The sequence below is a fragment of the Tupaia chinensis genome, unplaced genomic scaffold (genome assembly GCF_000334495.1).
Source record: "Tupaia chinensis unplaced genomic scaffold, TupChi_1.0 Scaffold000056_1, whole genome shotgun sequence".
NCBI classification, from domain to species: domain Eukaryota; kingdom Metazoa; phylum Chordata; class Mammalia; order Scandentia; family Tupaiidae; genus Tupaia; species Tupaia belangeri.
Genome location: NW_006159514.1, coordinates 739,715 through 765,821, shown reverse-complemented (window position 1 = coordinate 765,821; position 26,107 = coordinate 739,715). Strand labels below are relative to the sequence as shown.

Sequence of the window (26,107 nt, the reverse complement as noted above, 5' to 3'; positions counted from 1 at the left end):
TTAAAAATAGTAGTAATAATAATAATAGTAATAATTTCAAAATTAAACAAATAATTCCTAAGAAAAAAATTTTAAAACCACATTCAGTCTTCAGTTATAAAGGCATTTGTCCCCCAGTCTCCTCATTTAACCCTATGATCATGATCCTTAGCCTGTTCTTTTTCTGAGTGGATTTTCTCCATAAAGACCTTCACTTTTAATAATCATAGTTTTATTTACTTACTTTTTCCCTTGTCTTTGAGAGTTTTTTTGCTGTAGGTTGTGTGTACTCACTGGAGAGACAGAGAAGCAGAAAGTGAGAAATCACCTCCCGCCCCGCCCAGGGAGGATGGCTACACCACCATCCCTTCTCCTCTATTCTCCTCTTGGGATTTTGGGTATGCACACACACACACCTGACATGAGTTTCATGCAGCTGGATCTGGAAGTAGAACTGCAGTTGACCACGTGGGAGTCCAGTGCCTTAACTGCTACAACACCTGCTAGCCCTTTTGTTTTTTCTTGTGGACATGGAAATTATTTCTTTTCATTTTTTTTGGAGAGGTTTTTGCTATAGCGCATCATGTGTGCTTGCCAGAGAGACAGAAAGCGAGAAATCACACACACACACCCCCAGAGGCGATGGCCACGCTGCAATCCCTTCTCCTCCATTCTTCTATCAGGATCTTGGGCATGCACACACACGCGCCCAGCATGAGTTTAAGCCACTGGGTCTGGGACTCGAACTGCGGTCAACTACATGGGAGTCCAGCAACATAGCCATTATGCTAACTGCTGGTCCCGGAAGTTATTTATTTTCTTACAAGTCAAAGAAGATGGAGAAAAATATGTACATTTTCTACTTTTACTTTGTGAAGAATCTTTTAAAATTTTCCTTGCTGCATTTCTTCATCTTTGAGAGATTTTTGCTATAGGGCACATGCGCTTGCCAGCGAGACAGAGACAAAGAGACATACAGTGAGAAATCAACCCCCCAGAGGGGATAGTCACACCACAATCTCTTTTCCTCCATTCTCCTCTCAGGATCTTGGGCACACATGCACATGCGCCAGGTGTGAGTTTTAAGTCACCAGGTCTAGGACTCGAACCATGGCTAACTACATGGGAGTCCAGCAATGTAATCATTACGCCATTGCTGATCCCTTTTTTCTTTTTTTTCTTTTTTTTTAAAGGTTTTCGCTTTGGGATCAGTAGATGGTGTAATAGTTATTTCACTGGACTACCATGTAGTCGACTGCAATTCGAGTCCTGGACTAGGTAGCTTAAAACTCATGCCAGGCCTGTGTGCGTATATGGCCAAGATTCTGAGAGGAGAGTGGAAGAGAAAGGATTGCAGCGTGACTATACCCCTCAGGGGTGATTTTTCACTTTCTGTCTCTCTGGAGGGTGCATATGCCCTATAGCAAAAACCTCTTAAAAAAAATGAAAAAGGTTTTTGCCTTAGTGTGCATGTGCTTGCCAGAGAGAGAGAGACTGAGATGGTGAGAGAGAAAGTGAGAAATCATCTCCTGGGGGGATGGCCATGCCGTAATCCCTTCTCCATTCTCCTCCCAAAATCTTGGGCATGCATGCACATGCACCTGACATGAGTTTCAAGCTACTGGGTCTGGGACTCAGACCATGGTTGGCCATGTGAGAGTCCAGTGATATAAACACATCTGCTGGCCCTGTTTTGCTGCATTTCTAATCTCACAAATTTTGCTAATATATTCCTTTACAAACAAGGATAATTAGGCTGATGATACTATAAAACTGTTAGAAACAAATGAACCAAAATGGGGGGGGGGTCAGAAGAGGAATTAAAGAGTATGTATCTGTGCTTGGTTGAATAATGACCCCACCCCATGTGCTAATTTCTAGAGCCTTTCAATCTTACTTCACGTGGCAAAAAAGCGCTTTGCAGATGTGATTAAGAGTCTTGAGGGAACCAGCAGTTAGCATAATGGCTATGTCGCTGGACTCCCACGAAGTCAACCGCGGTTCGCGTCCCGGACCCAGTGGCTTAAAACTCACGCCGGGCGCGTGTGCGTGCGTGCCCAAGACCCCGAGAGGAGAATGGAGAAGGGATTGCGGCGTGACCATCCCCCCTGGTTCTCGCTTTCTGTCTCTATGTCTCTGTCTGTCTGGCAAGCGCACACGCCCTATAGCAAAAACCTCTCAAAAAAAAAAAAAAAAGAGTCTTGAGATTATCCTGGAATATCTGAGTTGACCCTAAATGTAATCACATGTGCCCTTCTGGGAGGGAGGCAGAAGAAAATTTGATGAAATAGAAGAGGGAGGGGAGAAGGTAGTGCAACCTCAGTGGAAGAATGGTATGCCATGAATTGAAGAATGCTTATCCACTAGAGGCTGGAGGAGGTAGGAGGAACTAATTATCTTTTTTTTTTTTGGAGAGGTTTTCGCTATAGGGCGTGTGCGCTCGCCAGACTGAGAGAGACATAGAGACAGAAAGCGAGAAATCACCCCCCAGGGGGATGGCCACACTGCAATCCCTTCTCTTCCATTCTCCTCTCAGGATCTTGGGCACGCACACACATGCGCCCAGCGTGAGTTTTAACCCACCGGGTCCGGGACGCGAACCGCGGTCAACTACATGGGAGTCCAGTGACATAGCCATTACGCTAACTGCTGGTTCCCAAGGAACTAATTATCTTAAAGAGCCTCTGAAGGGAGTGTGGCAACCCTGATTGTGCCCTAGTGTTAGTGATTTCAGACTTTGCCTCTAGATAAGAGAGATTGAAAGTTTGATGTGGTAAGTCACCAAGATTGTGGTAATTTATTATAGCAGTCACAGGAAACTAATACACATTTTCATACCAGGAAGTAGAGTGTTGCTATAACAACTAAAAATGTAGAGATGACTTTGGAAATAGGTAGAGGCTACAAGAATTTTGAGGTAAATAATAGTAAAAGCATAGATGACCTGAAATACAGATATATGGGCCTTAAAAGTACTATTGGTTGGGGCTCAGAATTTAGGAGAATGGGGACCAGCAGTTAGCATAATGGCTATGTTGCTGGACTCCCACGTAGTCGACCGCGGTTCGTGTCCTGGACCCGGTGGCTTAAAACTCACGTCGGGCGCCTGTGCATGCGTGCCCAAGATCCCGAGAGGAGAATGGAGGAGAAGGGATTGTGGCGTGGCCATCCCCCCGGGGGGTGATTTCTCGCTTTCTGTCTCTTTGTCTCTCTCTGTCTGTCTGGCGAGCGCACGCGCCCTATAGCAAAAACCTCTCCAAAAAGAAAAAAGGAATTAGGAGAATGTAAGAGAAAACATGTATCATCTTAGAAGATATGTAAATCGTCATAAACATAACTTGGTATCAGTATGAACATTAAAGGCACCTCTGGTACAGGCTCATAAGGAGATGAGGGAAGGAAATCCATGTTGTAGAGCTGAAGACCTAGCTGAACTGTGTCCAACAGTTATATGAAAAGGAGAACTTAGAAGCAAATGAACTTGGGTATTTACTTGAGATTTCTAGGGCACATACAGAAAGTGTGGCATGGTTTCTGGCTGTTACAGTAAAATCTGAAAGAGAAATTGATGGAAGAGCTTGATGATTTGCAAAATTCCTAACCTATTCTGATTATAGAAAACACTAAAATTAGATTCACTGTCAGGAAAGTGCACTCTGGAGAAAAAGCCAAGGGTTTAACAGGATAACTTTTGCTAGTGCTAAAGAGATTAGGTATGTAATCTATGGATCTCCTCTGTTATCTCAGCAAAAAGCCAAGGATAGAGTAAATCTGTGGAAGATCTATGAAGGACCTTCCTGTCTAATGATGTGAACTTTATGACATACACAGATGACCCACAAGGGTTTTAGAATCAAAACTTTAAGTCTAGGGCTGACCCTGCTCCCTGGTGGTTGGGGGACTGGATCCCACACTGTCAACTATGGCTGCTTGAAAAATATGTTAGGCTCATGTGACTGCCCCAAATCCCAATAGGGTAAAGAAATGGAGGAGAAGGGATTGCAGTGTAACCATGCCTCACTGGAGGGTGTTTTCTTCCTCTTCCTGTGTCTCTCTGGCAAGTGAATGCACTTAAAAAACAATTTAAAAAATAAAATAGAAACTTTAAGTTCAGTCTGGACTGATAGAACAAAATGAAGGAGGGCTGAGAAACTCCCAAAATTCTATAAGCTGAAAACAAGCAGATAAAACTGCTCATCTGCAAATATGTACTATCCTTCAAGAAATAGGAAGAATGACTCAGAGTGGAGTTGCAAGCCACAGTTCTTCCCATGCCTTGAAACCTAATGGAATTGCCCTGCTGGATTTTGAAATTGCTTGGTTGGTACCAGTGACTCCTTTCCTTCTTCCATTTTCTCCCTTTTTGAATGAGTAAATCTGTAACCCTTGCTCTATGCTTGTCCCACTATTTTATCGATACTTTGGAAATAACTTGTTTTCTAGTTTCAGAGATTTACAGAGAGGACCTTTGCCTAGGATATACCATACCTAGAATATTAACTATACCTGCTTTAGATAATTTAGATGATGAGATTTGAGACTTTTGAGCTGATGGTGCTTAGATAAAGATTTTGGACTTGAATTGATGCTCTAACAGTTGAGACTTTTGGATATGTTGGGATAGAGTGAATGTATTTTATGTGTGGGATGGTCATGAAGCTCTAAGGACCTTAAAAGCTATATATTTCACACTCATTCTGTTTCTGGGCATTCTTTATTTAAAGGCATCAAAACTTTATCAAGAATTACTTCACAGAGATGATTTAAAAATATTAAAACCCATTTTTGTCAGTGAATCATATTTATAAAATTGAAAATTGGAAGTTAACTTTTTATTGTAAAACCTCTTGTCCTTTGCTTATGAATCTAGCAAGTTTTAGTAAGTCATTAGTCATACTGTTGACAGTACTGTGCTACATGCAACTAGGCAGAAAACTAAAATACTAAAAGTGCAGACCTTATATGTTACCAGATACTGGATGTCATAACTTTTTTCTTAATTGCCAGACAGTGCAATTAAGAAAGGGGAGGAGGGGAAGAGAAAATGAGACTTCTCCAGTGGGGAATGGTCTTGCCACAATTCCTTTTTCTCTATTATTTCCTCATCCTACAGGGATTTGGGGCATGCATACAAAAATACCCAATATGTTTTTCAAGCTTCTGGGGCCGAGATTCAAACCAAGGTCAGCTATGTGGAACCTGGCTTTCTATGTTGATCTTTTAGCTGCTGAATTACAGGATTGACCTTGAATGTTGTAACTTTCTTCTATAGAAGTAGCAGTTCCTAAAGCATTAATAGTGGAACTAACTTTTTTAAGGCTTTAAACTGACTTTCTAATTTTACATCCTTTATCAACCCTTATGACCCACTTTTTTTTTGGTTAAAGCCTTCTCATACTTGAACTGGTTTATTTGACCCTTCTTAATATTTAAATTTTTTAATTGTGTTTATTAAAAGGTCTTTCCCAAAGATACACAACTAATAAATAATTATGATTGTTCTAGGAGATGGTCACATTATTATTATAGTAGTATTATGCATAATATATAATAATATCCGGATTAAAAGACATTAGGACTGAACTGTTCCCACAGCACAGAGGTCAAGGCCTGCAGGTAGGGAGTCAGGTCCCACATGCCTACCGTAGTTTGAATCTTGATCTGGTGGCTTGAAAACCATACTGGGAGTGTATGTCCAAAATCCTGATGAGTTGAAGAAATGGAGGAAAAGGATTGTGGTATGTGACAGCGCCTCATTAGGGTTGCCTCCCCCACCCCCTAACCCTGTGATGTACTCACCCTCTTGTAAAAGAAAAAAAGTTTTGGCCAAAAAAGCTGGGTCCAGCTGGTGGTGGTTGTGACTGGATCCCACTTGGCTGACTGTGCAATTTGAGTCTCAGACCTGCTGGCTTGAGAAACACATAGGGGTGCATGTATGTGCATGCCCAGATTCCTGAGAGAGAGAGAGAGAGATGGTGGAGAGGAGATTGCTATGTGACCGTTACCCACAGATGCTGCTTTTCCACTTCCCCCCTCCTCTCTTAACTCCAGTGTGTCCTCTGGGAAAGGAAGAAAAAGCTATTAGGACTGTTAGGACCATTTATGACCAGTTCTAAGAGGATCCAGGTTCTTGTGCTTACTGCTTTTAGTTCTTTTACAAAGTTTGTTCATTTATTCTTATATTTTATGCTATTATCTCCCAGTTTACTGTTATCATTGTGAGAGACCTTCCTCACGCAGCCAATCCTTATATGTAACAGTACCATACTGGTAAGCTGAAAGATATCATGTATGACATAAATTATGTATAGCATGAAAAAAGGTCTGAAATAGTCTGTTACAGTCATTATTCAGTTTTACTCTTAGAAATATTTTCAGTACTACCTGGTTTTATTGTTTTTTCCCTCTCATTTTCTTTTTTTTTGGAGAGGTTTTTTCACTATAGGGCGTGTGCACTCGCCAGACAGAGACAGAGAGACAGAAAGCAAGAAATCACCCCCCAGGGGGGATGGCCACGCCGCAATCCCTTCTCCTCCATTCTCCTCTCAGGATCTTGGGCACGCACGCACATGCGCCTGGCGTGAGTTTAAGCCACCGGGTCCAGGACGCGAACCGCGGTCAACTATGTGGAAGTCCAGTGACATAGCCATTATGCTAACTGCTGGTTCCCTTCCCTCTCATTTTCAAGCCATGATTGAACTGATTAAGCTTGCCAGATAAATAATATGTAACTGCATTAATATTTATTTTATTCAGTAGATTGTGCTTTTGGAAGTTTTCTATTATTCAAATTTGCTATGGAGTGTGTGCACTCACTGGAGAGAGGGAGAGAGAGAGAAAGTAAAAAAATCACCCCCCCCCTAGGGTGTATGGCTACATGCAATTCCTTCTCCTTTCTCTCCTTGGGATTTTGAACATGTACTCACACGTGTCCAATATGTTTTTCAAGCCACCAGTTTGGGGCTCAGATAATGTGGTTGGTCATGTGGGATCCTTAACTACCACATCACCATCTGGCCCTGGAAATTAAAAAAAAAAATGTGCAGATACAAAAGTGATTCTGAGTATTATTATAGTTACAATAATTTATGTTTGAAAAGAATTAATTTTAGATAAACTAGTATTTAACACAATTAAAATGGAGTTTTTCCATAAGTAAATATTTCTTATTAAGTTATTAAATTTTCCAGACCCAAGCTTAGCTAGGTATGTTTATTAAAAATGGAGGTAATGTGAGGGGCCAGCAGATGGTGTGGTGGCTAAGGGCACTGGACTCCCATATTGCTGAAGGCAGTTCGAGTCCTGGACTTGGTAGTTTGCTTTGTCTCTCTCTCTGTCCTTCACTGGTCAAATTAAAATAAGTAAATAAATAAAGTTAAATTAAAATAAGTAAATAAATAAAGTTAAAAAATAATTCTTAAAAAAAGTGGAGGTAATGTGTTTCTTTGTGTTGTACTAAATAAATTCACTATTGTTTGAGGTTTAGGGTTTTTGCTTTTGTTTTAAGTTGCAGCTGATAATGCTGAATTGATTTCTTTCAAAGGAACCATTGACTTTATTTATTGATAAATCTCTTGAATACTTTGTGCACTGAAAATAGCCGTGTATTGCCATTTACTTCTAATTGTTCTATTCTTGAAAACCAGGTTTTTTCATTTAGTGTACTATGTTAAGAGTAAGGAATCAGTTTTTTATAATGTCTTTTTGTAGGGCTACCTGTTTTCTTCATGGTCAAAGATCATGTATGTTAAGTGTGAAAATGAAGACATTGTTCCTTATTTAAAAAAAGAAAAGAATGAGTAATGGATGTGGGATAAGAGGTTTGCCTCTTTTATCTAAGGTTTTAGTGAGTCTGTCATTCCACAGTGCCTCTTGTATCCTTTTTTAAAACTTTATTTCATGAGAGAGAGACAGCACAACCAACAGGGCCTAGCCTTCAGCCAGTTCCAGATACTGGGCAAGTACATGCTGGACATATTCTGAGAGGTCTATGGGCGTGAACTCTGAACCTTCTTATGTGGGATTATCTTGCACCTTGTCTGGCCGCCTCCCTGCTTCTATGTCCTTGATGCCAGAGATACAGTGACAAACAAAACAAAGTTGCTCCTTTTATGCTAGCCAAGAGGAGGAATAAAATTTAGATGGTGTTATGCAGAACCATTTTGCTGGTTTCTGAAGAAGAAGCCAGCCATGTAGTAATCTGAGGGAAGAGTTTATTTAATAAGCAAAGGAATCAGAAAACACAAAAACCCCGGAAAGACAACAGTCTTGATGTTTTTGTAGTGTAGAAAGATCAAGTGGGAGATGGTTGAAGGGAGTGACAAGGCAAGATCACATAGGGTCTTCTATGACCTGATAAGGTATTTGCAACAAATGAGTAATTGGCAGCTATTCGGGGTTTAATGTAGGTAGGGGAGTGGTCATACTGTGATTTGCATTTTTCAAAGATGATTCTGGCTGCTGCAGAGAACACACTGTAAGAGGCAAGAGTGAAAGAAGGGAGACCAGAACATTGCAATGTTTGAAGCAGCCCTGAATACAGTTGCCAGATTGAGGATATATTTTAGAGATGGAGCCATTAGGGTTTGCTGTTGAAGTAGATGCATATGGATGAGAGAAAGGAACAAGAGAATCCCATTGCCTAAGCTGTTGAGGGAAGCTTGGGAAGTGTAAGTGGAAAATCAACCATTTTGTTTTGGCCATGTTATGCTTGAGACTATTATATATCATATTTGAGTTTTTAATGGATCTTACTATGTAATAATAAACTTGATTAAAAATACACCCTTTTAGGTGATCATTAACCATAGCAAATCTGCTTAAAAGCTAATTTGCCTATTGGAATTTTACCATTACGTTAATCTTTCATAATCCATTCTTTTTCTTTTCCAAATTGAGTTTTCCAATTGCTTGGAGAAAATTTTTTAGTCACAATTAAGATACCTGTTAAGGTCTCTCCACTAGCCATCATCTTTATAGGCAACATAATTCTGAATTTTACAATACAATAGACTTGATTATTCAGACACTGATGATTTATCTTATCGTTATCCTGAACATTTGCTTTTATTAATACCTCCTGTCCTTTGGGTAATTTCCTTGTTTTTTAATTAAGGTGTATGAAAATAAGATTATTCAGTTTTTCTAATTGGGAAAGGTTTGGTAGAAGTACATGAATAAAGTTTGTATTATCTGAGTTTCAATCATTTTAATTTTTAAAGTTTATTTCTTTCTTCTTGGGCAAGACAGTGACACTGAGAGGAACCCCCAGCAGGGTCCCACACTGCTATCTTGTTCTAGCCAATCCTGGGTTTTAAGCATTCGAATACCTGGCATGTTTCGGCGTGTTTAGGGAGGTGTCCAGTTGCTAACCCAGACCCTGCCCTTCTGGTGGGCTTTGCTCCGCGTTACTGCTGCACCAGCATCTGGCCCTGCAATTTTAGTCATTTTATCTGTGTCTCTTTCGCATTAATATGGATAGAATTTGAGAGCATATTTTTAAAATTGTACGGAGTCTTTAGCTCATTTGTAGGAAAATCCTACATACTAATCAAAATTTAATATTAGGAGAAGAAAAAAATCTTAGCAGACTGGTTTTATATATATATATATATATTTATATATTTTATGTAATTGTGACAGTGTTCTTGATATTTTTTAATAAAATGTTTTAAAATTTAAAATATCTTAATTTTTTAAATAAAATACCATTAAGGGGCCAGCAGGTGGTGTGGTAATTAAGAGCACTGGACTCCCGCATGGCTGACCACAGTTCGAGTCTTGAACCTGGTGGCTTACTTTCTCACTTTCCCTCTCTCTCTCTCTCTCTCTCTCTCTCACTCTGTTCCTCTCAGGCCAAAATTAAGATAAAATAAAGTTAAATAAAATAATTATTTAAAAAAAGATTTAAAAAAACATTAAAAGCTTTTAAAGTACTCATATTTCTATGGTTAAAGCTCACACATATTGTCAGAGAATGTGAGGACAGAGTTAAATAGATTAAGAATTTCTCCTGCTTGTTTTTGTAGTGTAATTTAGATAGTCTTAGAATTACAGTTAATGTTAAGCCTGTGTGCCACTTTATTAGCCAAGTAAAGAACAGCACGTGCCTACTTAAGTTGTCTTTAATTGCAACCTTAAAAATAACTCACTACAGACAAATTTAGACAAATTGTGCTGTGCTTAAGGTAAGACACTGGAGAGGTTATTGCATTTTCCAATGTTTATAAATAAAAATCAGGCATAAACATTTGTATGCTTACTAGTTATTAAGCACATTGCTTTAGGTAGCAATGAGGAAAAGCAAAAATTGCTTAAGAACCTCTTTATGTGTTACAAAGTATGGAACTTTAGAATTTCAAATTACCTTAAGTGAGAAAATGTACAGTTAACATTTCATCATGAGCTACCTACCATAAGACATGAGATTTAACTAAAAGAGTTGCTATTTGACTTTCCTCTTTTTTTTTTGGTTCTTGAGAGAGTTTTGCTATAGGGTGGGCGTACTTGCTGGAGAGACAGAGACAGAAAGCAAGAAATCATTCCTCAGGAGGGATGGCCATGCTGCAGTCCCTTCTCCATTCTCTCAGGATTTGGGGCATGCATGTACATGCGCCCAGCATGAGTTTCAAACCACTGGGTCTGGGTCAACTCTGTGGGAGTCCAGTGGTGTAACCATTACACCACCTGCTGGTCCCTTGAGTTCGTGTGTGGTCCCTTTTGTTTTTTTTTTTTTTTTTTTTGCTTTTTTTTTTTTTTTTTTTTTTTTTTGCTTTTTGCTTTTTTTTGGAGAGATTTTCACTGTAGGGCGCGTGCGCTCGCCAGACAGACAGAGAGAGACATAGAGACAGAAAGCGAGAAATCACCGCCCAGGGGGGATGGTCACGCCACAGTCCCTTCTCCTCCATTCTCCTCTCGGGATCTTGGGCATGCATGCACAGGCGCCCGGCGTGAGTTTTAAGCCACCGGGTCCGGGACACGAACCGCGGTCGACTACGTGGGAGTCCAGCGACATAGCCATTACGCTAACTGCTGGTTCCCGAGTTACTTCTTTTTAAAGGAATTGCCAAATGTTAGAAAAGCATTTGTAAGGAAATAATCTTTTTTTAAATTTATTTTAAAAATTTGCTACAGGGTGTATATGTTTCCCGGAGAGAGATGGAGAGGGAGAGCGTGGAAGGGAAGAAGAGAGAGTGTGAGAACAAGAGAAAGAGAAAGTACTCTCTGAGAGAAGGGTCACACAGCAATCCTTTCTCCTCTGTTTCTCCTTTTAGGATTTTGAGCATGCACGCACACTTACAATGCCCAGGGTGTTTTTCAAGGTGCTGATCTGGGACTCAAACCTCATAGGCAACCATGTGGGAACCATCCACCTTAACCATCATACCAGCAGCTGGTTCTATAAAAGATGTCTTTATTAATGAATTAAATAAATAATAAAAACAGGTTGTATTTGAATTTTTGGTCTACTTAACTTAATTTCTTATATTTTCTGTAACTGTATTCCTATGTGATTTTAATTTAAGTTCTTGAAGACAGGGAACTCTAAGATTGCTTGCTTTGAAACTTGTCTTTCTCTCACTTACCCCTGTAAACATTCTTAAAATGATGTGTAAACTTGTTCAAAACAAATTATCTTATTTGAAGAAATTTATTATACTAAACAGGTATCCTTTGAAGGCCAAATGTTTAAAAATGAACTTACTCTCCACTTTTTTGAGCTTAAACCTTGGGTTGCTGGTACCTTCTATTAGAACTTCCACTCAAAACTTACAGTTTGTGAAGTAACTTACAGTCTTTGAAGTAAATTTGATGCAAAATATGTACAGTGATTTATTTGCTCATGCTTTGCAACACTGGTGGACAAGATGTAAGGAAATTTCTTAAAAGTTAAAAGTATACATGCTATGAATGTTTTGAACTGATTTTTTGAAACCAATAGATTGTATTTAAAAGTACTTTGTCTTTTAAAAAACAAATTCAAACTTTAGTTCACTTTTTATTTTAATTGCACACAGCAGGCCTATTATTACTTTCTTCATTATAACAATTTCCTTGTGTAGTTTATTGAAATATTACTGATTCTATAAAATATGCTTAAGATGGCTTCTTCACATTAGCGGTTTCAAGTAGAAGTATTTACCAAATAGTACATTTGAAATAAGCAAAAGTAGTTCTATCAAATGCGGTTTATTTGACCTTGAAAGTGAATGGATTGCAAAGACCGATGTACATGTCAGAAATAAACTGTTGGACAAAATGTCCAAGAGCTATATTTTAAATAATAGCTCTTTTTAAAATAGCTATAAACAAATTATATATAAATGTTGGTGGTACCAGAGCATTGAAAATAAAACTTGTTTGTGATAAACTCTATCTTTGGTTCTCTATCCTAAAATGTAACTGAATGATAATAAAGTGCTATTCATCTGCAGGTGCATTGCTTCTACTTAGTTAAAAGATGGTTGAAAGGACAGGAATTAGTAGCATGTTGTATTAGCCTTTTGTAGTGTATTTTGTCCTAAGCATCTTAATTTCCCTGTTTTGAATGCTAAGTAGCAAGGGTCTTGGTTTAGAACTAATACCCATCATGCATGTAAACGGTATGAAAGAGCTGCTTAGTAAGTTAACACAAAGTGTTCTTGTGTCAGTCCTTGTGGAAATAGATACAATACAAACATTACAGCTGAACTCACGGCAAACTCCATTAAGTAAAAACCTGGCCTCATTGTCCAGGAAAAAGTTTGAATAAAATGCAAGCTCATTTTGTTGAATGTAATGTCAGGCTTTTAGGGACTGTATTGAGGGATAAGGTTTTGTTAAGTTGAGACCAATTCATTAAGTTTTATTGCCTGGTGAGAAGCAGCAATACTTTATTGTAAGACTTCATCAAATATTCATGGTTAAAGAGAAGTAGTAAATGTATTCAATCAAGTGGTCTTTTGGGGTTTTGAAAAGGATTATGAAGTCTGCTCAGCTGATAGTTTTAACATTCATCAAGGTTGTTTAACAGGGTAATTTCAATCTCTGAGTTTAATTTTGTTGTCCGGTTCTGTCTCTTTTACTGTCACAAATCCAGGTCTACAAAAATTGAGTTACATGGTAGGGATGAATGAATAATTCATTCATATAATTTATGTATTTCCTAAGCATGGCTATTAAAATTATCATCTTCATTTTGAATTTGGCATCTGATGCCGTTGTGACCTGTTTACTTGTTTATCATGAGGTTGCTAATCATTTGGTCATACTCGAGCCTCACCTCTCTACTGCTTGTGATCTGTCCTGTCTTAAATAATATGGTCACTTTGACACATAAAATAAGCAACCTCATATTTTAGCCAGTTCAGATCGTCAGGAAGGCAGATAGTCAGCATTTCCTCCATGATGTTAGAAATTTCAGTGGTATTGCCCTTATTCTTGCACTTTATATCAGGCTACCTGCCCCTTCTTTATTTCTTTTTATGTTATACTTAAGCTGATCTCAAGTTTGTGTGATAGTAGTATGTGTGCATAAGACTCATCCTTTTCCAATACAGGACATTCACTTTTTCATTTAATAGTGAATAGTGATTTTTTTTCTTGGTCTTACCATTTCAACAAAAATGTTCAAATAAAAGTCAAATTCACTGTTAATTTTTTTTATCTTTTATCCTCCATTCTTTAGGCAGATGATGTTGAGGGCAAAATTAGACAAATCATTCCACCTGGATTTTGCACAAACACGAATGATTTTCTTTCTTTGCTGGAAAAGGAAGCTGATTTCAAGCCCTTTGGAACTTTACTTCATACATACTCAGTTCTTAGTCCAACAGGAGGAGAAAACTTTACCTTTCAGATATACAAGGTAAAGATAAATGTAAATATTTCTTGGGTAGAATTATTCCATTTGCCTGAAAACTGTACCGTTTTATTGTGTTACTGTCAGTGATTTAATATAATCAGTGGACATGTTTTTTATAAGAATTTAAAACAAAGATCTATTTTGTGTATGTGTGTGTGTGTACACATCTTAATCTGAGACCTCTAAACATTTTCCCACAGGATAGTTTTGTGTTCTACAGACTTTCACTTACCTCTGTGATGAGTTTCACCTGACTTTTCCTGGCTTTTTCCCTAGGCTGACATGACATGTAGAGGCTTTCGAGAATATCATGAAAGGCTTCAGACGTTTTTGATGTGGTTTATTGAAACTGCTAGCTTTATTGACGTGGATGATGAAAGATGGCACTACTTTCTAGTGTAAGTACAGTTCTAAAGCAACAGTAGACCTTATTACCTCCACAAAGCCAGCATTTTAATTGTGGCAGTCCAATTATTGGGACAGTATAATGATATTTTTCCCAGGAAAGAAAAACTATTGTTTATGAGGCTTGAGTTTTCCTTCATTATGCTTTGGGAGACCTTGAGAATAGAGCTGAATTAAATGCTGTTGTCCGTTAAGGCCCTGAATGTAGGCTTAAACAGTAAAATGAGCTTTGCCTGTGTTTTCTTTTACTTGCCACCTATTCATCTTTATAATAGGCAAGTGCACTGAAGTGATGTAAAGAGGTCTGATTTATCCAAGTTGCTGCACACCAATTAAGTGAATTGTACATTCAGAACATAGCAGGTGTACCCATTGGGCCCTCACAGAGTAGCTTGCTGACACTGAAAATTCAGTCAGAGAATGGAAAAGAAAATGGACACTGCATGGGAGCGCGACTGTAATTGACCTGCTTGGCTTTCTGTTTTATCTGCAGATTTGAGAAGTATAATAAGGATGGAGCTACGCTCTTTGCGACCGTAGGCTACATGACAGTCTATAATTACTATGTGTACCCAGACAAAACCCGGCCACGTGTAAGGTAATTGGCAGTGTAACACGTGCCTTGTCTTTTATTTCAGAAGGAACTGCTGAAGTTTCCAATACTTGTTATAATAGTGTTGATTTGTTTAAAAAAATCACCATTATTCATTGGCTATGTACTGATTTATTTCATTGTTCTCTTTGAAACTGTGGAAGATTAAACCAATTTTGAATATCTTGATGATTTTTAGATTTCCTGAAGTTTGGAAAAAACATACAAACTTTAAAATGCTTGTAATACTATAATGACTTGTAATTTTTAAACTGGCCATCTCGTGACATTTGAATTCTAAAATAACTTCTTTACTGTAGTCAGATGCTGATATTGACTCCATTTCAAGGTCAAGGCCATGGTGCTCAACTTCTTGAAACAGTTCATAGATACTACATTGCATCTCCTTCAGTTCTTGATATTACAGGTAAGTAAATCCATTACTTAAAGCCTTTCTAAAAATGTCTTCTTTACTGATTGATTTTGTTTTTTTTGGCAGAAATAACTATTCTATTTTAAACAGCAGCAGTCTCCTGATCTGGAGACTGTCTAAAGATGGCTTAAAGTTACATTTTAGATCCTTAGCCCTAGTGGGGATTGGATTGGATTGCATCTCTGACTATGAAGTGCTTAATGGAACAAATTGAAGATGAACGTGCTATACTGATATATGGAGAAATCTTGGTCAGGCATAAATATATTGCAAGCATGGCATATCTTCCTTGCTCAGTTTATTATTTAGAGACTTCCTATGCTTTAATTTTTATGAGGGTCAGAATATTCTTTTTTTTTTTTTTTTGAGAGGTTTTTGCTATAGGGTGTGTGCACTTGCCAGAAAGACAGAGAGAGACAGAAAGCGAGAAATCACCCCCCAGCAGGGATGGCCATGCCGCAGTCCCTTCTCCTCCATTCTCCTCTCAGGATCTTGGGCATGCACACACACACGCCCAGTGTGAGTTTAAGTCACTGGGTCTGGGACTCAAATTGTGGTTGACTACATGGGAGTTAAGCAACATAGCCCATAGCCATTATGCTAACTGTTGGTCCTGAGGAGCAGAATATTTTAAACCTTACTGAGAAAAAAAAAATTAAGCTGACTAGTTGATTTCCTAATACACATCTCCTGAAGTGTGTGTTTTATATTTCTAAAATGCATGCCTTGACAACAGCAGTAGTTGAGGCATAGGCCTATTTGTTTTGGAAAGGATTCCTAGCGTGGATTAGCTAGGGAAGTAGTATTATGAATAGAATGCTTAGGAGAAGGAATGAGACTCAACCCTCCTTTTTAAAAAGAGAAGGCATTATTAGGTGGAATTACTGCTGATAATATGTTAACATGTGAATCATCAAAAAAAAAAGTGGCCCAAGGATCACTTATGTTGTTTTCTTATTTTCTTCTCCCTGTTACGAATTTGTTGCATATATAAATTGTTGATGAAAATGAAAGTCACCTTTTTTTTGAAAAATACTGTAGCAGACATATTCAAATTAGATATTAAAGTTTATTCTAAAAGGGTTTTAATACATCTTTTTAAAAAAGCTGTATTAATTAATATGCAGTATACTGTTAAAGACACACAGATCTACCAACTCACTCAAAATCCAAAAGCTGGTAGGCAGATTATCAGTTTCTTCCTTTTTCATATAATATAGTAGTTTTGTTTGTCCAAGGTAGATTAATTAAAGTTGTTCAAGAACAGTGAATTGATCCTGTAAATTAATAAACTGGAGGGAAAGCAAATTATTTTTAAAAGGGAGTTCCACATTTATAGAGTTGAATTATCTTTTCTTCTCATTTTATACTACTATTAAATGGATTGGAAACTTGGGAGATAAAGTAATTACTAAACTTACTTTATATCTTAACATAAGTTATATCAAAGGGACACCTTCACTAGTTTAGTGACTTATAAAATTACAGAAATATAATTAGCTGTATATTCTTTTAGTTGACCTGAAAATTGTTTAGCTTCAATTTGCTTACAGAGCTTGGACTTGGTACTACATGAAGGGACATTTTTGGTGATTTTAGTCTATAGTTCACATAAGTAGTCTTTGTCTATTCTAGTGGGTAATGTGCCAGCAGGGGTTGTTTCTCCGAAGCCTCTTAACCACTTTCTTCTGTCTACTCCAGCCAATAAAGTCCTTGATACTTAGCACCAATTAGCAGATAAAGAATTTTATTTCTTAAATCTCAGTGAAGAGTCATCAATAATGGTAGCCTTTATTCATTGCTATTATTCATTAGAAACTGAAGTCTCTAAAGAGAAAAGACTAAACATGCTAAAGGACCTCTGAATTTGACAACTGGTTATCAGCTTTTATTTTCAACATTAACATTTCTTAGCATTATAAAATACTAAAAATGCCTTATCAACTCTTCTCATTAAAGATATTTCTCCTAGATTTCCATACCCAGTTCTCAAAAAACAAACAAAAACTTGCAGAATTTCTCACTCTTTATTCACTTCAGTTGCTGGTTTCTCAATTCCTCTATTTTTTTTCCCCTAACTTTGTGGATCTTTAGCAGGCTCTGGATCTCTTTTTATAATCCAGGATATTCTTTTTATTGAAGTAGTCTTTTATTTACTTAACATACTCCCAGATATAGTAATACTTAAAATATACCATTGATGGCCTAGGTTGTAATAGGCTGTGGATAGGTGTTTATGGTGTAATTGCCACCTATTTTATTTTTAAATTAAAGTACTCAAAAATAAAGGTAAGATACTAGCAGATTATTCCTTTTAAAGATTTAATTCTCTTAAGATATATAGCATTTTAATACATCTCAATTTTAACCTTATAAATAAAATGAATAATTTGTTTCTTCTAGAATTTTGAAGATGGTTGGATTTGGCCATAGAATTTGATCTTGGGCTGGGGTCAGCAGTTAGTGTAATGGCTGTGTCACTGGACTCCTATGTAGTTGACTGCGGTTCGAGTCCCGGACTCGGTGGCTTAAACTCACACCGGGTGCGTGTGCATGCATGCCCAAGATCCCGAGAGGAGAATGGAGGAGAAGGGATTGCAGCATGGCCATCCCCCCGGGTGAGGGGTGGTTTCTTGCTTTCTGTCTCTCTCTTTCTGGCGAGCGCACACGCCCTATAGCGAAACCTCTCAAAAAAAAAAAAAATGAAATTGATCTTGGGCTAAAAATATATCTATCTATAGTATATTGAGAACTAATTATATTTGTCCTCTGTCCCTATTGTTCTAGGATAGGTTATACAGCTTTTTAGGATAATGTAGGTGATTCATGCTTTCATCCCATTTTTCTTCTTTAGACTGTCTTTTTTTTCTTTAAAGGATTATTTTATTTAACTTTATTTATTTATTTATTTAAATTTTATCAGAGAGAGAGGAAAAAAAAAAGAGAGAGTGAGAAAGCAAGCCACCAAGTCTGGGACTCAAACTGTAGTGGGCCATGTGGGAGTCTAGTGCCCCACCACCATGCCACCTGCTGTCTCCTAGACTGTAAGTTTTCTATCTCTGGCAACAGCTCATTAATATGGAGAATCTTTTCAAAAGATGATAGATGAGCACTTATGTTGTTAGTCATATTTACTTTGGAGAAAACTGACTATTTGATTCTGCACATCACTATAGATGTATAGTAATGTAAATTTCATCTTTAAATGTATTGTTTATTTTTATAGCATAGAAAGAAAGGAATTAAAGAATGTCACAAAATATTGGGAGTCATTGTTTTAAGTTCACTTTAGGCTGACAGTTTTGTAGTGCCTGAAGATTGCGTGGTGACTCAGCCCCTTATATTAGGCTGCAAACAAAATATTATCAGTCTATAACACTTACTGAAAACTGAATGGAACTGTTTTGCATCATTTCACTTTTGTGAAACTTTCAGATATGACATGACTTTTTTATTTTCTCAACTGTAGTTAATTTTCCTATATTTTTTCCCAAACTTTTCTAAGAGCTTATAAGTTAGAGCACTTTTTACTTACTAAATTTTATTTTAAATGTATATTAGCAATGCAAATCTTTTTTCTAAACCAGTATAGAAAGATACAGATTTGGAAAAACTGCCACTGGATAAGCTTTTTTACCTCATTTATTAGTACTTAGTTTTTTTTTTATTATTATTTTATTTATCATTATTCCCCCCCCCTTTTTACCAGAGAGAGATACATACAGAGAAAGAGAGAGACAGAGAGAGGGGGAGAGAGAGAAACAGAGAGTGAGAAAGCAAGCCTCCAGGTTCAGGACTCAAGACGTGATCAGCCATGTGGAAGTCCAGCACCTTAACCACCATGCCACCTGCTGGCCCAGTTTTGTTTTTTGTTGTTGTTGTTTTTTTAAGAGATGCATCCTTAAGAGTTTGCCACTTGGGAACCAGCAGTTAGCATAATGGCTATGTTGCTGGACTCCCATGTAGTCGACTACGGTTCACGTCCCGGACCCGATGGCTTAAAACGCACACCGGGCGCGTGTGCGTGCGTGCCCAAGATCCCGAGAGGAGAATGGAGGAGAAGGGATTGCGGTGTGACCATCCCCCCTGGGGGGTGATTTCTTGCTTTCTGTCTATATGTCTCTCTCTGTCTGTCTGGTGAGTGCACGCGCCCTATAGTGAAAATCTCTCCAAAAAAAAAAGAGCTTGCCACTTAGTTTCTAACAAGCTAGCAGTCAAGGGAGTTGGTTTTCATGTGGTTGACAGCAGTTTATATTCTGTCTGTGGTGACTTAAAAAACATGTTGGGCGGGCACATGTGCACATGTTACCCCAAATCCCAACAGGCTAAATTAATGAAGAGATTGTGGCATGACCACACTCCAATGGTGGGTGGGGGGGGGAGTGGGTGCTTTCTCTCTCTAGTGAGCTCATATGCCCTCTGGCAATTAAAGGAGAGGGGACAGCAGGTGGCATGGGATTAAGGAGGCTGAGTTCCACATAACTCCATGGTCAAGTCCTGGACCCAGTGACTCAAAAATCACGCCGGGACTGTGTACACGCATGCCCAAAATACAGAGAAAAGAATGGAGGAGAAGGGACTGTGGTGTGGTCATTGCCCTGGGGATTGATTACTTACTTTCCCCTCTCTCTGTCTCTCTCTTTGGAAAGTGCATGCCCCCTTATAGTGAAAACTCCAGAAAGAAAGAAAGAACAAAAAAGACTTTATTGAGGTGTAATGTCCATATCATTAATTTTACCTATTTTAAGAGTACATTTCAGCAATTTTTAGTAAATCTTCAACCATCACTACAATCTTGTAAAGTATTTCCAGCACTGTAAAAAGATCCTTTATATCCATTTGCAGTCAGTCTCCATCCCTATACCAAGTCTCCATTGAGGTCATTGATCCATTTTGAGTTAATTGTTGTGTGTGATATGAGGTTCAGTGACTAAATTCATCTTTTCACATGTGAGTATCAAATTGTCTCAACACCATTTGTTAAAAAAGAGTATCTTTTCCCATTGACTTGCCTTGGTAGCTTTGCTAAAAATCATAAACATAATGGTCGTGGTACCTTTGTTGAAAATCATAAAGTCTTGGTAGCCATGTTAAAAATCAGAAAGGTCTATTGCTGGACTCTAATGATCTGTACGTCTATCCTGTGCCAGTACTATGCCATCTTGATTTGATTACTATAGCTTTCTATTCAGCTTTTCATTGTTGTTATTATTTAAATGATAACATCAGGTTTAATCTGCCAAATTGAATTCGTGGAGGATGTTTTGCCTGGGTGCCGCAGAATAGAGAATTCTTAAAATGACTGATGGGTGGGGTTAAAAATGAGCACAAGCCCTGGTCATGTGGGTAGGAATGGGCAGGGAACGTAGAGATGGGAGGCCTTGTCAGAGTAGACTGGTTGGGGACAAGCCATATGCCTCGGGGACATAGGAGTATAGGTTCCCAGAGAGTAGTCTTCTAAGTGAGCACCCAAGCAACATAGACTGAGGCTGGATGTCACAAACTTACCAGCAGGTGAATCCTGGCACAAACGTCTCCTAATGTGCAATCTATCAGATAAATGAGAGCTCTTTTTACCTCATCTCAGGCATCCCTCCCAAAGAAGGGTTCTGAATTCTAAAAACAACATTCAAATAACACCATATAAAATGCTGCTTGTATTTTTTTCTTAATCTCAAAGATAGTAGGTTCCCCTCCCCCTAGCACCCTCATCTTTTCCCCAAAGAATTTCTGTGCCAAAATGTAAAGGAGACCCACCCCAGGCCATGAAGGGTGGTAGCTGTGAAGGGCTGGTCCATTGGCACCAGGACACAGGGTGGGCAAGACACAGCAGAGGTCTTGGCATTCACTCTCCTGACAAGTTGTGTCTCTCTTCTTTCCTTCTGGTGGCCTTCTCCCTGTTTCTATCTAATCACCAGCCCAGTAAGGTTGCCTTTGGCCTGCTTTGTCTTCCCAGCTAAATGCAGTTTCATGTAATGCTCTTTGCTTTCTTGTCTCAGTGTCTTCTCGTTCGCTTTTTGAAAGCTCCTTTGGTTTGTCCAGGTCCCATTCTGTGATCTTTCTGCATGACTGTGCCACCTTGTTAGGGTTCTCAGTGTTGATGAGGCCTTCGGTGCCTTTGTACTTTTATTGACTGTCATCTACATTCTTACTTTTGTCGCAGGCTAGGGATTTCTTTGGCGGGGTGGTAACCTGCTGCCCCATCTCCCTTCTTACTTGCTCCTCTTCTTTTCTGGCCTTCTGCTTGGAGCTGACCATCTGTTTCCTTGGGGCATTTGTAGTCTTGCCCAGTCTTTGTAGCCTCTCCCTTTTCCTTCCTTTAGGCATAGAAGCTCTTGTCAGCAGCAGCATCTTAACCTTATATTGAGTTTTGAAATTAAAAATACCTTTGTACTTTTTCAAAATTGTTTTGGTTCTATAAGGTGCCCAAAATTTTAGGATTAGCTCGCCAATTTCTAAAAAACAGTAAATAAAGTCTTTTGAGTTTTAATAAGGATAGCACTGAATCTGTAATAAATTTGAAAATAATTGCCATGTGTTTTATTTATTTTGTGTTTTATTTATTTACTTTTAATGTCTTCCATGAGAGAGGGAGAGACAGAGAGACAAGCATGCCCAAGAGGATCTTCATCCCATGATCTTGCTTTCAGCCTCAGCCAGCCAGTATCATAGGCACCTACATGTACCCCGCATGCACAGGGAGACCCTGAGATATGAACCTAAGACCTTCCTGTATGGCCTCAGCCTTGTAGAGCATTGTATTATCACTGTGCCACCATGATGGGCCTGAATCTCTTAACATGATATGTCTTCATTTATTTAGGTCTTCTAAAAATTTCTCTTATCAGTGCTGTAGAAAGTGTACAAGTCTTGGCTTTTGTTAAATTAATTTGTAAATATTTATTTGTAATGCTGTTGTAAATGGGATGTTGAAATTCCATTTCTGAGGTGTTGATTATTTTAGTGTGTGTAATACAGTATGTTTTGCCAGCAGATGGTGTAGTGGTTACATCACTAGACTCCCACATGGCTGATTACGGTTCAAGTTCCAGACCCAGTAGCTTGAAACTCAGGCTGGACATGTGTGCATGCCCAAGTTTCCAGGAGGAGAATGGAGAAGGGATTATAATATGGGCATCCCTCTTAAATATTTAAACAAATTAAATAAATGTTAAAAAAGAGGAACCAACAGATGGTTGTTACTGGACTCCCACATAGTCAACCATGATTCAAGTCCTGAACTTGGCTGCCTAAAATTTATGCCAGGCACTTGTGCGTGCATGCCCAAAATCCTGAGAGGAGAATGGAGGTGAAAGGATTGCAGCATGGCCATCCCCCTGGGGTGTGATATGCTTTCTCTCTCTCTGGCAAGTGCACATGCCTTATAACAAAAATCTCTCTTAAAAAAAAGAAAGAAAGAAATACAGTTGGTTTTTACATATTGAACTCCTATCCTGCACCCTTGCTGAACTTGTTCATTAGTTTATAGTAGTTTGTGGATGGAATTTTCTTTTTTCTTAAGAGAGATTTTTGCTACAGGGTACATATACTCACCAGAGGGAGACAGAGAGACAGAAAGTGAGAGATAACCTCCCCCATGGGGTGGAATGGCCACACCACAGTCCCTTTTCAGTTCTCTTCTCAGGATTTTAGGCAAGCATGCACACATGGCTGGTGTGATTGTCAAGCTGCTAGGTCCAGGGCTCAAACTGGTGGGCCATGTGGGAGTCCAGCAACATAACCATCACACTATCCGCTAGTCCCTTGGATGGAATTTTCTACTTAAAAGATCACATTTTCAGCAAGAAAAGACTATATCCAAATGCATTTTACTTCTTGTCTGATTGCATAGCTGAGTACTTTCAACACAGCAGAAATGGTTAAAACAGACCTGTGTCTTGCTTCCAGTCTTAGAGGGAAAACATTTCATCTTTTACTATTATAGATAATGTTAGCTCTAAGGTTTTTGGAGCTGTCCATTATTAAATTAAGTACTTTCTAGTCCTAGGTTGCTAATAGTTGTTGTCATGGTGTTGGATTTTGTTAAATGCTTTTTTTCTGTGTCTTTTGAGATGATCATGTCTTTTAAATGTATGCTGTTTGTTTGTTACATTGATTTTTTTTTAATATTAAACAACCTTCTATTTCTGATGTCTCATTTGCTCCTGGTTTATAATTTATTTTGTATATTACTATATTACTATTTTGTTGAAGATATTTGCATCTATATTCATGAAGGACATTGATTTGTAGTTTTTGTCTTTGAGTTCTTGCTATCAGGGTTATTTTGGCCTCACAGAATGAACTGAGAAGTCTTTCATTTATTTTCTGGAATAATTTGTGAAGAATTGTTATTATTCTTTAAATGTTAGATAAAATTTATCATACACAGGGCCAGCAGGTGGGTCCGGGACACGAACCGTGGTCAACTACGTGGGAGTCCAGCGACATAGCCATTACACTAACTGCTGGTTCCCATGCCCAAAATCTTGAGAGAAGACTGGAAGAGATGGGCTTGGGGTGTGGCCATCAGAGAGTCTCTTACTAACTGAGCCATTTTGATAATCATGTCTTTTTAAAGTCTGTCCATTTCATTTAAATCATTGAATTTGTTATAAAGAAAGAAAAGTACACTGGGTATCTGTGGCTTTGTTCCCAAAATCCCCAGAAAAGAACTGAAGAAGGGGGGTTAGAATAGGGCCATCCACCTCAGGAGATGATTTCTCACTTTCTCTCTCTCTGATGAATGCACATGCTCTATAGCAAAAGTTTTCAAAAAGGGAGGGCAAGCAAGTACCACAGTGGTCAAGGCATGGACTCCCACGTGGTTGACCACAGTTTGAGTCCTAGACCCAGCTGCTTGAAACTCACACCAGGTTCTTGTGTGTGTGCGTACCTAAACTCCCAAGAAGAGAATGGAGGAGAAGAGATTGTGGCACGGCCATCCCTTCTGGGGGTGATTTCTCACTTTCTGTCTTTCTCTCTTTAACAAGCATATGCACCCTAGAGGAAAAAACAAAACAAAACAAAACAAACCCTTCCCCAAAACAAAGAAGTGTGTTGATTTCCAAATATTTGTGGATTCACAAATGTGCTTCTGTTGTTAATTTCCAATGTAATTCCATTGATGTTAGAGAACCTATTTTGTATGATTTAATTTATTGAGTTTTGTCTTATGCCAGGCTTAAGAGTCACCAAACTTTTGCTTTAAAGAGCTACTGGGGGACCAGCAGTTTGTGGAATGGCTATGTCGCCAGACTCCCATGTAGTTGACCGTGGTTCGAGTCCCAGACCCAGTGGCTTAAACTCACACCGGGTGTGTGCGTGTGTGTGTGTGTGTGTGCGTGTGCACACGTGCCCAACATCCCAAGGGGATAATGGAGGAGAAGGGATTGCAGTGTGGCCATCCCCATAGGGGGTGATTTCTCGCTTTCTGTCTCTCTGCCTCTGTCTTTCTGGCGAGCCCACGCTCTCTGTAGCAAAAACCTCTCCAGGGGAAAAAAAAAGAAGAGCTAGTGGGACCAGCAGGTGGTGTGGTTAAAGCACTGGACTCCCACATAGCTGGCCATGGTTAGAGTATTGGACCCAGTGACTTGAAAAATCATTCCGGGAGAAGAGAAGGGATTGTGGTGTGGCTATCTCCACTCAGAGGTGATTTCTTGCTTTCCCTCTCTGTTTTTGGCTAGTGCACGCTACCTATAGCAAAAACCTTAAACAAACAAAAAGAGCCAGATAATACTTTATGTCTTTAATGCTTTCCAAGCCACATACAGTCTCTGTTGCCTTTTTTTTTTTTTTTTTTTTTTTTTTAGAGATTTTTGCTATGGGGCATGTGCTTGCCCAAGAAACAGAAAGCAAGAAAACACCTGCTGAGGGGATGGCCATGTCACAATCCCTTCTCCTCTATTCTCCTCTTGGGATCTTGGGCAATCACGCATATACGCCTGGCATGAGTTTTAAGCTACCAGGTCCTGGACTTGAAATGCGTTGGTTATGTTGGAGTCCAGTGATGTAACCATTTTGCCATCTGCTGGTCCCTCTGTTACATATTTTTAGTGTGGTTTGTTTTGTTTACAACTCTTTAGAAACCATTCTTAGTTCAAACTCCATACAAAAAAACTGGCCCTGGACAAGATTGACCCATAGATCATGGTTTGTTGATCCCTTGCCTAGACTACATGGTCTATCCTGTAGAATGTCCCATGTGAAAAGAATGTATATTTTGTTGTTGTTGGATGGAATGTTCTGTAAATATCAGGTCAAGTTGGTTGACATTATTATTTAAGTTTTCTATAGCATTGCTGATGTTCATTCTAGTTCTGTCGTTTTTGAGAGCATAGTAGTGGAATTTCTATTTTTATCAAATTGCCTGTTTCTCTTAATTCTGTCAGGATTTTGGGGATTCTGTCAACTATATATATTTATAATTGTAATCTTCCTGATGAATTAACTTTTCATTATAAAATGTGCCCTTTTCTCTCTTGTGATATTTTTGCCTTAAATTCTATATTTTACCTGGTATTAATATTAACTGCTCCTGCTTTCATATTGTTTGCATAGTATATCTCTTCACATTGTTAGACTTTTAACCTATCCATTTTTTAATCTAACGTGTTTCTCTTGTAGATAGCTTATAGTTGGATTTTTAAGAGTCCAGTCAACAACCTCTTTTTTTTTTATTTTAATTTTTTAAAATTTGCATTTGCTAGAGAGGAAGGAGAAGAAAGCACCAAGGATCACATCACAGTCCTTTCTCCTCCATTTTTCCTTTGGGGGATTTTGAATAAGTGTGCACATGTACTCAGTGTATTTTCCAAGCTGGGTTCAGGATTCAAAACCACCACACAGCTGACCA

The 26,107-nt window shown here is 38.6% G+C and overlaps 1 protein-coding gene across 1 annotated transcript in view; it reads left to right on the top strand.

Moving 5' to 3' along the window:
- HAT1 (histone acetyltransferase 1) overlaps positions 1–26,107 on the top strand; it is a 65,176-nt gene that overhangs the window by 25,982 nt on the left and 13,087 nt on the right. The window contains exons 5-8 of the mRNA XM_006141478.3: positions 13,646–13,825; positions 14,099–14,220; positions 14,721–14,825; positions 15,140–15,246. Of these exons, the coding sequence (XP_006141540.1) occupies positions 13,646–13,825; positions 14,099–14,220; positions 14,721–14,825; positions 15,140–15,246 (514 nt within the window). The remainder of the gene's footprint in view (positions 1–13,645; positions 13,826–14,098; positions 14,221–14,720; positions 14,826–15,139; positions 15,247–26,107) is intronic.